Genomic DNA, 16,308 nt, shown 5'->3' with positions numbered 1-16,308 from the left:
GCGCCCCCGCCCCGTCGCGGCGCTGCTCCGGGGCGGGGGGGGGGCGGCGTTGGCGGCGGAGCGCCATTGGCCGCCCCCACGTGCGGGGCCGCCTCACGTGCTTCCGGTGCGAGCCCAAAAAGTGGGGCCGAGGGATTTTTTAGGGAGAGTTTCTTGCAAAGACCGGAGCTGTCAGAGATTTGCCTTTTTATTTTGGGGCCAAAAAAAAAAAAAAAAAAAAATTAAGGGAAAAAAAAAAGAAAAAAAAGAAAAAGCGCCCCCCCCCCCTCCTCCTCCCGGAGCCCGAGCACGCTGGCGGGGAAGGGCTCGGGCAGAGAGCGGCGGACACCGGGGCAGCGCGGAGCCGCCGCGGGGAGATGGGCAGATTTTGAGTCCTTTCTTTTATTATTTATTAATTTTTTTTTTTCGGGGGGCGGGTTTTTGGGGGGCCGCTGTGTGGCTGCACGCGGTTTTGGTGCTTCTTTTTTTTTTTTTTTTTTTTTTTTTTTTTTTTTTTTTTGGTGATGGAAATATAAGCTGATCGGGAGAAAGGGGGGAAGAAGCCCTCGAGTGGCTCTCCCGGTTTTGGATCCATCCGTGCGAGGGGGAGAAAAAAAAATCTCAGCTCCAGCCCAACAAGTGGATTTTATTCTTTTTTTTCCTCTCTTTTATTTATTTATTTTTTAATTTTTGCCTTCTTTTTTTTTTTTTTGAAATTTTTAAAATTTTTTTCCCCACCCCACCACCCACCCGCGAAGTGGGGTGGGCGTAAAGCGGGTGGGTGGGGGGGAGGGTGGGGGGGGCAAAAAGGCGGCGAGCTCCGTGGCGGGGGCTGAGGATGGAAGAGCCGCCGGAGGGGCACGGCCACCGAGACGCGGCGCCGCCCGGCCCGGCGAGCAGCGGCAGCGGCAGCGATGGCGAGAGCTTGCCCGTGTCCCCCAGCCCCGCGCCCGCCTCCCCCGCCGCCCCCTGCCCCTTGCCCCTTCCCCGCCGCCGCCCCCCGCCGCCTCCCCCGCCGCCCCCTCAGCGCACCACCAACTTTTTCATCGACAACATCCTGAGGCCGGACTTCGGCTGCAAGAAGGAGCCTCCCGCTCCGACCGGCGGCTGCGGCAGCGGCGGCGGCGGAGGAGGAGGAGGAGGAAGCAGCAGCAGCAGCCGGGAGCGGGATGGAGACCGAGGGCAGAGCTCAGGTAGAGAAAACATCAACCCGCTGCTGGCCCGGCCGCCCAACCCGCCGGCCCTCCTGTGCCCGGACTCGAACTGCGGGCCCGACGGCTCCCCGGCCGCGCCGCCCGCCGCCGCCGCCGCTTCCAAAGCCAGCCCCGGCGCGGCGGGGGTGGCGGCGTCGGGGGCGGCCAAGCCCCCCGGCGAAGGGGGCGACACTCACCCGGCCAAGTACGGGGAGCACGGCAGCCCCGCCATCCTCCTCATGGGCTCTAATAATGGAGGACCTGTTATAAAGCCCGACTCGCAACAGCCGCTGGTGTGGCCTGCCTGGGTCTACTGCACTAGGTATTCAGACAGACCGTCCTCGGGTAAGGAAGCGCGGAGCATCTGGGAGCTGTTAAAATCGTGACAAGGTCGCTCCCCCCCCTCTCCTTCCCCTGTCCCCCCCCCCCCCCTCCTCCCCTTTGCTTTGGCTTCCAGCCTGCTGAGGACCTCGCGTGGGGCGGCGCGGGGGGGGGTCCTGGGTCACCCGGGGCGAGAGGAAACGCGTCCCCGTCCCCCCCCCCCCACTTCTTCCCCCCTCCCCAAAATCCCCTCCGCCTTCCTATTCCGAGTCGCCGAATTTGAATGCGACGCCGGGCCCCGAATCGGCCGCATTCAGACGCGGAGAGGGGCTGCGAGCCCCTGCCCGTGCCCCCGGTCGTCCCCCCCCCCCCCACCCAGCTGCAGCCCGGGGGGGTCCCCACCGCGGCGGCGCTGGGCCGGGAGCGCTGCGGGAAAAGGGGAAAAAAAAAAAAAAAAAAAAAGGCAGCGGATTTGGCTTCTCTCTTGTTTTGTTCTTTCTCTCCCCCCCCCCCCCCAAACACACCCCGGTTTTATTTCCCCGGTGCCGGTGGCCGCGGACGGGCGGCTGGGTGGCGGGGGGGGGCTGGCCGAGCCACATGTTGAGCGGCTGCTGGAGGTGCAGAGGGGGTTTATGGGGGGGGGAGAGAAAAAGGGGCTTCGGGCAGGTCGCTGAGGGGCTGCTTCTTGGGGCCTCCGGCCTCCATAGGCCGCGGGGGCCGCTGCTCCTTGCCCGCTACTGGGAGGGGTCGAGGCTTGGCCCGGGGGGGGCTCCCGGCCGGGCACCCCTGCGAGTTCCGTCCCCTTGGCGTGACCCCGCAGCCCCTCGTTTTGTCCCCGCTGGTCACTGTTTTCCATTGTCAGTTTTTTTTTAGTTTTATTTTTTAAAGCGGAAGGAGAGGAGAGGGGGACCCCCCAGTCACACCCCAGGCCAGCAGCCCAGGACCCTCCAGCGCGGGTCGGGACCGGGACCGGGATTGAGACCGGGACCAGGACAGGGATTGGGATTGGGACCGGGACCGGGTCCAGGACCGGGACCGGGGCCGGTTCCTCTTCCAAGGCCCGGGCAATGCGAGGCCGGGGGACCCGGGGAAGGCGGCGGTGCCCGGCGCGGTGCTCCCGGGGCCGGTGGGCAGCGCTCCGCTCCCGGCCGAGCCACCTCCATCCCCAGTTATTGACACGTCCAGCGACTCGCAGCTCGGAAAAGCCCCTTTGATTGACTCCGGTGATTGATGGAGTGATAGAGCTGTCAGGCTGCCCTCGCCGCCGGCCGGCCCGGCCACGGCTGCTGCGTTATTACCGCTTCCCAGGCCCGCCGGACGCCAGGCATCTCGCATTGCGCCTTTATTCCCTTCCCTTCCTTTTCTTCGGGCAGCGGGGTATTTTTGCACGCCGACCCTTAAGCCCCCCGCACGTTCCCAGGGCTGCTCGGCTTGGCCCGGTTCATCCCGGCCCGGCCCGGCTCGGCTCGGCTCAGCCGCGCTCTTTGTTGTGCTCGGAGACGGCCCCGGCCGCCGCGGGGCTTCTCCCGGCCCCGGGGACGAGCGGGCTGCGGGGGCCGGGGGCTGCGACCCCCGCTGCAAGGTGCCGGCCCCAGGCAGCCTTGTTCCCCCGGCCCCAGCTCTGCAGGGCCCCGGCCCGCTCCCCGCCGAGCCGGGGCAAAGCCGTGCTGAACCGGGACAAGAGCTTTCGGCCTACTCGGAGGCCTCGCTGGGCTCCGGCTGCTGCAGCCGGCTGGGGGCTGCGGGCCCGGCAGCTGTCAGGGGATTTTCGCAGCCCCCATCCTCCAGGGCCGCCTTCCCTCTCCGCTCCCGGGGCTGCCGGTGCTCGGGGCCGGGATGCTGGCACGGCACGGCTCGGCACGGCTCGGCACCCGGCCCCAGGGCGGCCCGAGGGATGGGGCTGCGAAGGAACCCCCTTAGGGTTTGGGTGTCCGGGGGTCGCGGCGGGCAGGGCTGGCAAACGGGTGGCGTGCGGGGCCCTCCAGGGCCGGGCAAACACCGTAGCCCCGGGCGACCCCCGGCTGCTGCCGGGGCTGGCCGCGGGGACCCCGGCCCCAGGACGGCGGCCGCCCCCCGGAGCCTCGGAGCCCCCCCGTCGGGGCGAGCAGCGCGGCGCCCCGACGGGCCCGGGGCGAGGGGCTAGCGGGCGGCTCTCCCCCTTCGCCCCCTGCCCGTTGCAGGAGATGGGCGCGTTTCCCCGGGCCTCCCCGCTCCTCCTCTCCCTTTCTTCCCCTTGGCGGGGCCGGGGCGGCGGGGCCGGGCCGGGGGTGCCGGCGCGGTTCCCCCCCCGTCGGCCATTTTCCGTCGGGCGGCGGGGCGGGGGCGGCGGGCGGCGGGCGGCGGCGGGGCCCTGCCCAGCGGCGTGTGTGTGCCCTGCCCGCAGGCCCCCGCACCAGGAAGCTGAAGAAGAAGAAGACGGAGAAGGAGGACAAGCGGCCGCGGACGGCGTTCACGGCCGAGCAGCTGCAGCGGCTGAAGGCGGAGTTCCAGGCCAACCGGTACATCACGGAGCAGCGGCGGCAGAGCCTGGCCCAGGAGCTGAGCCTCAACGAGTCCCAGATCAAGATCTGGTTCCAGAACAAGCGCGCCAAGATCAAGAAGGCGACGGGCATCAAGAACGGGCTGGCGCTGCACCTCATGGCCCAGGGACTCTACAACCACTCCACCACCACCGTGCAGGACAAAGAGGAGAGCGAGTGAGGACAGCCCTAGCCACGGACAGGTGCTATTTAAAAGCAGATCTATTGTCTATCCATAGTATAAGGACTCCACTTAAGAAAAAAAAATATGAACGCTTACAAAAAAAAAAATTATCTCTATATAGCCAAACAGCATATGACCTTGTATATATTTAATTTCAGGTAAGAAATATGTGTAGCGATCTCTATTTGCTGGACAGTTTCTCTCTCCCCTTCTCTCTCTCTCTTCCTCTCTCTTTTGTTCGTTTGTTCGTTTTGTTTGCTTTCTTTTTTTCTTTTCCGATGTCCGTTGCTTTTGCTTTACAGTAAATGTCCGACTTTCCTCATCTTTCGTTCGATCTTATTTTTTGTTTGTGTGTGTGTGAATTTCTGTCTCTCTTTTTATTTTTTTTTTCCCGAGGAAAAAAAAAAATCTGATCCACAGACTGCGAGACTGAACCCGCCGCTACAAGCCAAAGATTTTATTATGTTCAGAAATCTGTAGTCTGAAATAAAGTGTAGACTGTGTTCAGGATCCAGGCTGGCTGTAATTCTTTATTTTAGTGTATGGATGTTTGTGTGTATATATATATATATATATACAGATAAAATAAATATATATGTACATACACAGTATGCTGCGTATATGGTGCCATTTCAGTGGCGTAATTAGTTTTTGTTTTCGATGGATCAGTGCAGCAATTTTTAAACCGATCGTCCCCTTTTTTAAACCCTTCCGAGACCTTCGATATTTTCCCCCTTTTTTTCCCTACCTTTTTTATTTTTATTTTTATTTTTTTTTAAATCTCTTTGGTTATTTCGGTCGTGCCTCGCCTCCCGCGTCTCCCTTTTCACCAAGAAATCCCCCCCCGCGGTGTGATATACGCGGCAATATATCGCCAGGCTCTGCAGGAAAATGCCTGAAAGCCGTGCGGCCGTTCCGCTCTCGGGGATGTGTTGAGAAGGGATCTGCGTGACACCTCCTCTGCTCCCATCTTGAATTTCCACCGCGGAGCCTTCCCCGGGCAGCTCGGGGAGGCCGGAGGCTGGGCACGGCTCCCCGAGGCCGCTCCCGGCTCCCTGCCCCTTCCTCCCCTCGGCCGCTGAGGGCCGGGGGGGTGATGTCGGTGGCATTAAGTTGCCCCCCCGGCTCCTTTCCGGCTCTCGGCCCCGTTTCGCTTCGGTTTCTCGCCGGGCTCCGGCGGGCCAAGCCGGGCCGTGCCTCCGCGCCCGCCGCTTTGTCCTCGGCCGTCGAGGGTCGTCCCCGCGCCCCACGAATGTCTCTCGTGGGAGCCCCATGGGGTCGCGGCTGGCCGAGGGGGGGCTCTCGGAGTCCGCTCACCCGCGGCCGACACCCTCGGTGCCGAGACGTGGGGCAGACGGAGCCGCGACACCCGACGGGGCTGTCTGTCGGCTCGTCGTGTCTCCTCTTTTTCTTTCCGCCCCTCTGGAGCCCTCCCCCGAAGCCCGGGGAAATGGGGAGAGCTGGGGTCAGGGCGAGAAGCCGAGGCCGGAGCCCCTCTCCTGCAGCCCCCCAATGGCCGGGGTAGGCGAGCGGCAGCACCGGGCAGCTCCCGTCGGGTACGCGGCTCCCCCCGGCCTCACCCTGTCGGAGGTTTCAGGGACTTTCCCCCTAGGCTTGGGGAAGTGGAGCAGCGGGGCAGTGGAGAAGCGGCCTGTGAGATTTTTATTTGCTGTTTTTCTTAAAAAAAAACACCCACAACTATTTCTGCTCAGCGCCGCCGCCCCACAGCCCGGCTGGAGGCGCAGGCCGGGGCTGCCCTGCCCGGAGGGAGACCCCCTCCTTCCTCACCCGCACCCCCTGCTCCACCCCACGCTGCCCCACGGCATCTCCCCCCCCCCCCACGCCATCCCCCCCCCGACGGCACCCCCCCTACCCCAGCATCCCCACCAGCCCCGCCCAGCCCCCTCCTCTGCCCGCCGAGGTTTCGGCAGGCCGGAGAGCCGGCAGGGCTCGGAGGCTTTAAAGAAACGTCGTATAGCGCCATCTAAAGTTCTTCGCTTCTTTCTCCCTCTCTCCTTTCCTCTGGAATCGAAACGTAAACTTAAAGCTTCTGCCCGCAGGAAAAGAAACCCTCCTTCGACGTGCCAGCCCCACCGCCGGGCACGTCCAGAGGCAGATGACCCCCGGCCCCCTCACTTGCTGCCACCGGGGGGGGGGGGGGGGATGCGGAGGGGCTGCGCCCCATTCCCAGCGCCCGTTTCAATTCAGTTCTCTGCCTTTCTCAGCTCTGACCCCCGCCTCTCACTTCCCTGGAGCTGTAGAGGCGAAAATGTCATTTCTGCGGAAAACTGGGGTGAGAACGCATCCGGGGGGGCTCTGGAGTTGCGGCCACAAGCTTTTTAGGTGCAGCTACCGGAGCTGGCCCTGTGTTGTTTTCCCCTCTCAGCACCCATGGGTGACATTAAGGGTGGGGGGCCTGGCCTCCCCCTGCCCCGCCATCCCCCGCCCCATCCCGCTCCTACCTGCAGCCGGGGAAAGGCTCCGGGGCGCGGGGTCGGGCTCAGCAGAGCCGGACAAGGCAAGGATAAAGACGACGAGGGGAATATAGAGCAGATTAAAGGCAGCCTAAAGAGGATTATTTAAGCAAATCAGGCTTTTTAATGTAATTATGCTTTTAGGGTTTCTCTGCGAGCGTAGCCGGGCGGAGCGGACCAGGGGAACCAGGCGGCGTGGCCCGGGTCTGGTCTCATGGGGGACAGAAGGCTCCGGGAGCGACCCCCGACCCCCTGGGCAGGCAGCCACGAGGGGGTGGGCAGCCGGGGAGGGGGCGAGGGTGCCTTCCCTTCTGGGTAGGGGCCAGGGACTGAGGGCAGGAACCGCATCGCCCTCCCCTTCGGACAGGGAGCAGGTGTGCGGGTTGGGGGCTGGACGGGGCGGACGGGACGCCCTGCCCCGGGGATACCCAAGCCTCACGTAGGGGAAAGTACAAGCCCGGGCGGAAAAGCCCTGGAGGAAAAGCAGAGTGCCCTTCCCGTCCTGCCGTCGGAAATTAGGGTCAGTTCCCCCCTCCCCAACTCTGCGGAGCAGCGATGGGGGTGTGACCGCAGCCAACGGCCAGCAGGCGCCCCCCCCACCCCGACCACCTCCCTCCACGTGGAGGGACCCCCAGAAACTCCTTTCTCTCCGCTCCCAGGACCCCGGCCCACTCGCCCTCCCCCCAAGCCCTCCGGCTCCCCCGCCCCGCTGCTTTGCATATGCAGATGAGACGGGGTGGGGGGGGAGGCCACGCGTGGTCCCCCCCGTCGGTGCCCTCGGGCCGGGGCGCAGATCCCGCTGCCTCCTGTCACGGAGCTTGTTCCTTTGTGCCGCCTTTCGAGGAATCAAAGCGGACACGGTTGTGACACGTAGCCCGGCAGGTCAGAGGTCAGATTTCACAATCCCAATTACAATGATTTCTAATGATGTTTATCTTGAGGGCTCCGACGGCCGGGAGCTTTACAAGAAGGCTCCTCATCCCCTCCCCTCTCTGCTTGGAGGGCCGTGGGTGCGGGGGGCCCCCTGGCTTGGGCCTGTCGGGGGAGCGGCGCTGCCCGGGGCACCGACGGTGCGGCCGCGGGGAGGCTCGGGGGGCTCGGAGATGCCCCCCCGGCTCCCTTCATGCCGCCCCCGGGGGTCCCGAGGCCACGCCGAGATTAAGAGAGTGAATCTCACGGTGGTTTACAGGGAATATTAGCAAGCGCTGCTCCTCTCCCTCCCCGTCGAGTCAGGTCCGAGGCAGCGCTAACAAGTGCCTAAGCGGAGGTAGGAGCTCTGCCCGCCGAGCCGGCGCTGATATTTGCTTGTCTGGAGCCCTCGGCGGCTGGGGAGGGGGGGGCAAGAGGGGGCTGCAGGGGTCGGTCTCGCCCCCCCGAAACCGCCCGCGAGGTCTCGGGGTGGCAGCGGTGGGGGAGCTCCCGGCGGGGCGCTCGCCCCGGGGGGGTCCCGGAGTAGGGGGCACGGCCCGGAGCTTCCCCCGGGGCTCCGGCTTCGTATCGGTGAAACCGATTCGATTCGACTCGATTTTGCCCGACAAGAAATAAAGGCAGAGCTGCGGGGCGGTTTAAAACCGCGACTCGAACGGTTTCCGATTAAATGTAAAACCGTTTGGGAAAAACTTTGCCAGATGGCGAAGGGCTGAAATTTGGAGAGAAGGGTTGCAAGTTCCGAGCTGAGAAGAATAAATTAATTAATCTGTAACTTTCCCCGTGCTGGGGAGTTGGACACGGAGCATCTGAGCCACCGTCTCAGGCTGGCTGTCGGACTGCAGCGTGTAAGGTGCATCCTTGTGCTCCATCCACACCAAATGTCTTAGAAACCGATTTAAAAGAGTGTGTGTAAACGAGGTGGTGCAGCTCTTTCTTCCGGCTGAGTAAGTCGGTGAGCCACATTTGCTGGAAGTAGGAGTCATTTTCTCTGAGCTCTGACCTTTACTGCACCAGGTGAGCAGCGAGGAACGACGGGCCGAATAAAACTTTGGGAGCGGCGGCCGCAGCCCAGCCGTCGGGGCGGCGGGAGTGGGGGACGGCTAAAGGGGACGGGGCTGCCGAGCCGGGCCAAGCCGAGCCGAGCCGGCTGGGCCCCGTGGCGGTGCCGGTGCCATCTGCCCGGCCCCATCGGTGCGGCCGGGGGGGCTCGGAGGGGGCAGCTCGGGAAGGAGCCGCCGCGCTGGGGCGATGTCAGGGCATGGGCACATTTCGTGGTGGTTTATAATTATTTTTCCCTTTCTCATCCTCGCTTGGGCTGTTTGGAGCCGCAGGGCTCCGGGGAAAGGCGGGGGTAAAACCGCCCCGACAGCAGGGCGGGCGGGGATAGCAGGGTACGACAATAACGGGGCGCTTCTTTTTCCTTTTTTTTTTTTATATATTTTTTTTAATTTTTTATTTTTATTTTTATTTTTTTGACCACCAGATTTAAAAGACCCCCTCCTTGCCTGGGGCTGCCGGGCAGCGCGGCTCGGTGACCCTGCCCGGTGTCGCCCCCCGGCAGCAGCCCCAAAAGCAGAGGAGGGGGCGCACCTGCACGGCCTCCCCGGCTGCCCCCAGGGAGTTTAAGCACGGCTTAAACCCAGAAATCGGGAGTGAAGACAGCGAATGGGGTCTGTGCTCCAGTGGGTCCCCTCAGCTGTGAAAAGAGCATGGGAAGTAACTAATATTAACTTTAAGATCAGCCCTGTTGTTTTTTTTTTTTCTCTCTCTCTTTTTTTTTTTTTTTTTTTTTTTTTTTTTTTCCTTCTTGCAGAGAACAATGCGTGCCTTATCTCCCTGAGAATAAATAAATCATAATTGCCCGACAGTTACCCATTACAATAAACTTGACCAGATCTTCCAACAATTAGTTACGCGTTCTCTCCGCTCTGGTAAAAGTCTTGTTAAATGTGATTAATGTTAAAATAAGCTACTCTTGAACGTACTTTCCAAGATCTTTATTGGAAAACTACGAGTACTTAACCCTCTTAAGGGGACGAATCCATAATGAAAGAGGATGGCTGTTAAAAGATAAGACTATAGAAAGATAGCACTGGATTTTTAGAAACACTAATTGGGTCAAGCCCCATTAAAGGGTGTTTTCCTGATGCCCAGTGTAGTTTTTTTTTTTTTTTTTCTTCTTGTTATTATTTCATTTAAACATGTACCCTTTTGACTCCAGGGGCTGCCTCCAGCTGCAGTTTTGCCTGCAGAAGGGCTGTCAGCTGGGGGCTTTGGCTGCCTAAAATTTGGTCTAGGAGCATCACACCTTGCTTACTTTCTCCCGGGGGGTTTCCTGCAGCAGCCCCTGGCCCCAGCTGAGGAGGTGCTTCCCATGAGGCCAGGCTGGGAGCAAGCACTTCAACCCTTAGGGGACAACATCAGGGTTTTTGGTGGAGGAGGGAAGCTTGATTTGGGGCTTGCTCCTGCCTCTTAGGCAGAGAGGGGGAAAAAAAGAGCTTTGAAGCCTCCTGATTCCAGTGCCTCATCTGTCAGGTGCTGGTTCTCCCCACAAGAGCCCTGGGCCAACTTTGTGGTCAGGGACAGCCAAAGAAGCTGCCCCAAGACATGGAAGTGCAAGGTGAGAACCAACCAGGGCTCGAGCACCAGCATGCAGGCAGCCCCAGGAGACAATCTGGATGGGAACTGGGATTGTCACATCTAAGAACCTTTAATTAGACTGGAAAAATGATCAGTGCTTTTGTAGTTGTTGTTCCTTTTTTTTTTTTTTTTTTAATTTTTTTTTTTTCCTTGGGATCTTCCCGTTCACATGTTCCTGGGCTACTGACCTGACTATACGTGGTGGAAACCCTGGTCCTCCCTTGGGCAGACCAAGCAGGATCTGCACTGAGGTCCCTCTCCGCAGGTGCCGTGAGTCAGGATCAGGCTGTGGGGTGGACAGAGCACTTCCTATTCGTGTCAGTGCAGAGCAGAGCACTGAGTTTTGCCTGAGCTGGACAAGGCTCCTGGGCCATTTACACACCGGGAGAGAGCACCGGGAAAATCCTTGCCCATTTTCCATCTACACCCATTATGAGGTGTGGGATCCCATGGCTGGCATGGCCCAGGTGTGGGTATTTATAGGGCCACATCATTTCCCTCTCATCCGTGCTACTGGGGGAGTTGCTGAGGCTCCCTGGCTGGGGCCAAGCAGGCAGGGAATCTCACGGGGCAGGGTCAGAGCTTGGAGCAAGAGGGGAGCTGGATGTCAGCGCAGCAGCCTGGAGGTTTCATGTGCAGCCTTTTACTTCTGTAGGTCTTTTTACACGCAGAGACGTATACTTAAAGTGGATTTCTGGATTAACTTAAGGTTGTTTGGGGTTCTTCGCCTTAAGTGAAAACACACGAGGGCCGTGCTTTCTTGTGGAAATGAGCATAAATGTGGATCTGTTTCTGTAGCAGTGTAACATGCGGCTGAGTTTCCCCCAGAACATGTCTGTTATGGGATGCATCATATAACTACATACTGAGTCACATTTCAGATACTGATCATGTCATCCAGAGATAATAATATCAGTTTGGGGTTATTACAGGTTCTGTGATGTAGCTGTTTCATATTTGACTTTTTAAAATATGTTCCACTTACTTGTAGACCACACAGGCTCTATCAAGGACACCTGGTATCTATTAGATCGTTTCAGCCCATGGAACAAAGCTCATCTGATACAACTAAGAGAAGTTGGGAGTTTTGCCATTGATTTCAGTGGCAGAGGGATGGGACTCAGAAGGCTGAGCTGTGAAAACACAGCACCATATGATTTTATTCACATCTAGCCTGTCAGGAACAAAACTCCCCAGCCCTGAGGTCAGGGGAGTTGCACTGGGCTGAGATGCAAGCACGCACGGTCGTAGGCAGAGACAAAACTCACGTGCATGCAGATTTGCCAGCTTTCACCTGAGCTTTAATTTAAAAATGGATATCAGCACCACCGGAGTCGCAGCAATGGCTTAGTGGACTAAATATTGCCATAGCTGGGATAAAACAGCCTCTTGGCAAAAAAAAAATAAAGGCACATAGCAGTGCCAGCAGATAGCAAGGCACTGGTGCCTCACACCTTTCTCTGTGTCCTGTATGTTGTGCCTTTCTGCCTGTACAGGTGGAGGCACTGGCTCTTGTCACTGCAACAGAGGCCATTTCGGAGCCCTGAACCCTGTGTGCCATGAGAGGTGCAGGGCAGTCACTGAGGGGCAGCTTGAACTTGCCAGGGACATGAGCAGCACAGATACAATTTTTATTTTTTATTTTTCCCCAAAAAAGTAAATCCCAGAGTGCTGTGGAAAGATTCAGGCTCCTGCAGGACCACTTTAACCCACTAACTCTGACCACTGCCCCCCATATCCCGCACTGAATTGGTTTCAGGGTCGGTGTCCTAAATAGAGAGCTGGTTTAAAGTGATTTGGCACTGCTGGGCTGTGCTGGGCTGTGCTGGCCCCAGAGGAGCCCCCACAGCGATGGCTCTGAGCAAAGCGGGAGCGCAGCACCCGTCTCACGCTCCTGTCCTGTAAGGAGGTTATAGCTCTGCTGTGGATTTGTGTGTTCAGATGTGTGTTACTTGCTATTGGGTTTTACTTCCATGAGCTTGAAAAGTTACTTGAAAGCTTTATTTAAAATTGCAGAAGCTTGCCACACTTCAAGATCCTTATTATATCTAATAAATTATTAAAAATGATTTATGAAAACATGTATGTGACTGAACATGAACGACATCATTAGTGTTGTTGCTACGTATTAAGGGACAAATCCTATCTTTTTTTTTTTTTAATTATTATTAAACTCCCTTTTTTTTTTTTTTTTTTTTTTTTTTTTTTTTTTTTTTTTAAGGACTCCTTATTAGGTTCTTCCTGCTTCAGCAAAGCCACTCTTACACCATTAGGATTTCTGAGAATCAAACTTAACATCTTTGTGTGTCTGGCAAAGCGGTTCTTGAATTTTGTAGGAATTTTGCCTGTGCGAATCTGAAAGTAAATCAGGGCTTTAGAATCTGCTACCAACTGTTTCAAAAGATGCTTAGGCATTTATTTAATTTGGACAGACTGAGCTTGCAAGGAGAGTTCAAGAACTAAAAATAAATACGGCTATTCCCTGTGCACAGAATCACAGAAGATGGACTTGCAGGCAACTCCTTGAGTCATCTGGCCCAACCCTGCGCATCAAGCAGCATAAAGGTTGCATGAATCCAGCCCTACACTTCTCTGTCCTTATCTTATGCATCTCTAATGCTGGTGCTTTAATTATCTCAATGAGCAGCTACTGTGTTTGCCGGGAAAGCAGTGACCAACCCTACTGTTGTTGTTCTTTTTATATTCCTGTTTCTGCAAAGACTCTGTCATTTAAAATAAGATCCAGGAAAATGCTTGTGTGTTAAATTTCTGGTCAAATAAATAAATAAGTAAATAGTGTATGAACCTCAGTAACCATTTGACCCATTACCTCTTTAATATTCAGTTAAATAACAGAGTTAACTTTGTACTAATTGGTGTCAGTGTTAAAGCACGCAATGAATGGCAAATGTTTTAGACTGATTTCTGGGTAAACCAAGACAAGTACTAGAACAGACCCGCATATCAAATTTGTTACAAATCCCTCTCTGGAGCTTTATTTTGGGAGGGGGAATATCAGATTCATCCAATTTGAGCCTACACAAAAGTAGCAAACTAATCACAAATTCACAAAATTTATTATTTGCCACAGAGTAACCAAAATTATTATGTGAACATTTCAGACAGCCCTAGAAGGGAGAAAATCTGTAAAGCCAGAGATCAGAGCTGCACCAATTTTCAGAAATCCACAGGTCCTTGGAGTACAAAGCCATCGGCAGAGTCAGCCCAAATTCAGAATAACTGGAGCTCCTGCATTCCTGGCACACCACAACAAAAGACAATAAATTGAGTCAGGTTTTGTCCGGTCCAGTCAGCCCTTGCCGCTGTTCTGCTCAATGGTTTGCTTCACACGAATGCAGGACTGGACTCAATATGTGCCTGCTTTTTCTTTACCCTTCCCCTCCTTTTCTTTTAAAACGTCTGTAGGAGGAGAAGTCCCTCAACAGTTTTCAGGATCGGCCCCTGGACTGCACCTTTTGGTGCCTCTTTGCCATATTGCACGTTCTTGCCCATAACGATGTCCGAAGCACATTGAGGTTGTTAAGACTGGGGGTTGGCAATGTTATCGAAAGGGACATTGAAGAATAAAAGTTTCAAAACTTGGTGCCTGATCCTGACCGCACTGAACTCAATATGAGATGTGGCATAGACTTCAGTGGGAGCAAGGGCTTGTACTGTATGTGCAGAAGCATTAAAGTTAAAAGCCAGCTGTTTAAAAGGCTGCATTGTTTCTTGCTTGTACCGATAGTTTCTCATGTAAAGTTCTATATATTCGTTCACAATAAATACATGAAACAGTTAATCCAATGCTATATTGTTTAGTGATATTTTACTTGCAAATGACCATCATTTCTTCTCTGCTCTGTTTGTTCTTCTGAATGTCTGTTTTATATTCTGGAAATGGAAGAGCTATTCTTTTAATGCCCATTTCTTTCTGATGATAATCGCTCTTTCTGGCAAACGCCGTGGCTCGCAGCTAGTCTATATTTTCGATCAGTAAATATTGAACCACAATGGCAAGGAAGGTCTGAGCTATGATACAGCTAAAACAAACAAATAAAAAACAGCACACTTTTTTTTTTTTTTTTGTTGTTGTTGTTGTTGTTGTTATTGTTGTTATATTTCTATTATTTTCTGGATGGCCATCCCTCCTATAAGGTGGCTATGAATTAGGGGTTTCTCCTCCTGGAGGGGCCATCGGCTGGGCTTTTTTCCATTGGGGAATGGGAGCCTGGTGGATGCTGCTGTGCCTGATTGCTGCTCCACCTCTGGGTGGCACCCGCGTGGCTGTGCATGGGGACAAGAGTGGGCACCCATGGGATGATGCTGCATGGGAGCACAGGGCTGGCTGTCACGGCACGGTCCTACTGTAGGGTTTTGGGGCTGGAGGGAAGCTAGTGGCAGACCCCACCGTGGGCTCAGTGTCATGGTAATCCTCTTCTCCTGGTGCTGCCCAATCGCACCGACAACCACGGGGCCAAATCCCCATCCCTCATCGAGGCAAAATGCCATTGACTTTAATGAGCGTTTGCAGGGAGATTTGGGGTAAGTCAATGTGGACTTTTGTCTGCGTGAGGACTGAAGGATTTGGCCTACAGTCTTTTACAGTACGAGGTTAATCAACATGCGGGAAATTCCCACACCCTGTAAAGGGCCCCTTTGTACCTCTGCTAGACACAAATCTCTGCTGAACCACCCGGCCCTCTACTAAAAGGCTGTGGGCAGGAGATGAACCAAAGTAACAACAAGTCAGCTAACAGGATCTTCCCAGGAAAGTGTCAAAAAACACTCCCACATAAAAGAAACCTGGATCTTTCACTGAAGCTGGTTTTGGAAGGGTCCATTCCCGCTCTTGCTGCCATCCACGGGAGCTTGCCAATGCTGGAGCCCCTTCAGCGGGAGAGGAACCAGGCTCTGCTGCAGCTTTTGAAGTTACATCCAGAGGTCACTTAAATTGTCTGGTCACTTCAAAGCCGCTCTGCAGAGACCTGAGTGATATTCAGTTCTTGTCTGAAAGTGCCAATTAGGCTCTCTTTGCATCCATTCATTTCTCAAAAAGCCGGTTGGCATCATCAGCGTGTTGGAGAGGCTGCTGCAGTCGAGGTGTTAAAACGAAGCATTTGTTTTTGAAACGACCTATAAAGCCTGTCAGCTTGCAGGCGGTTGTGCAGGGCAGGCTGTCTGATGTCCAGGCGGATGGCTTGCCACCTTGGGAGGGGTCCAAGCTTTTCAGGGAGCTGAAACAATCTCTGTATGGTATCAGAAATACAAGTGTTCGGCAGCATGAAGCATTGATAGAGACACCACCCTATAAATAATCTATTCCACCTCCAGTGCTAGGAGATGCTGGAAATAATATTCTCTACTCTGAATGAAAGGTGTTGAAGAATAGGTTGGAAATTCAGCGCGGTCCCGACGCTGAAGCACACGCGCAGCCAGACAGCTCACCTGCCAGCACAGGCACAGCTTGCCTGGCAGATAAGTTACCTCTGCTTCCCTTGTCTGTGCTGCATCTCCAAGAAGCATTAACCACTCTAAAGAAAGCATTAATTCCCAGCCTTATCACTTATGGATCCATTATGCCTTGATATAATTTACTAATACGTATCTAGATGAACTAAATGTTACAGAAAATGTGAAGGTGGTGAACATGCTGTCTGTTGAATTATTCTGTGCGTGCTCGGAAAGTGGCTCATGGCAGAATTGAATTATTTAATATTATTTTCCTGTATCATGTAGACGAAGTATAAGCTTCATTTTTGGATTATGATTTGTATTATGAAATGCTTATCAAGTGTTTTCCAAAGATTAGTTTAGTTTTAATTAAATAAACCTTTCTCAGGAGAAAGCTCCCAACTACTCTTCGTACCCAGAGGCTACCGTACTTGTTGTTTTTAATTATTTTTCACTGTTACCCAAACTGCTTTGGGTACTCCTGCCCAATTAAATCAAAGACACGGGCTTCTTATACACAATATGTTTAATATTTAATTTTAATTAAATTAATTAAATTGTTTATTTAATTTTATGTGCATTATTGTGCATAGAGCAATGCAAAATTTATGATA

The 16,308-nt window shown here is 55.1% G+C and overlaps 1 protein-coding gene across 1 annotated transcript; it reads left to right on the top strand.

Moving 5' to 3' along the window:
- Window positions 1-817: 817 nt before the first annotated feature.
- EN1 (engrailed homeobox 1) lies at window positions 818-4,706 on the top strand (the record flags this gene model as incomplete). The annotated part of the gene is made up of 2 exons (XM_084523403.1): window positions 818-1,517; window positions 3,877-4,706. 2 exons carry the CDS (start codon window positions 818-820, stop codon window positions 4,191-4,193), a joined length of 1,017 nt encoding a protein of 338 aa, XP_084379529.1. The 3' UTR covers window positions 4,194-4,706.
- Between the last annotated feature and the right edge of the window lie 11,602 nt (window positions 4,707-16,308).

The sequence above is a fragment of the Aythya ferina genome, assembly GCF_964211825.1.
Source record: "Aythya ferina genome assembly, chromosome: 6".
NCBI lineage: Eukaryota > Metazoa > Chordata > Aves > Anseriformes > Anatidae > Aythya > Aythya ferina.
The sequence above is the reverse complement of the archived record's forward strand: the minus strand, read 5'-3'. Positions and strand labels throughout refer to the sequence as shown.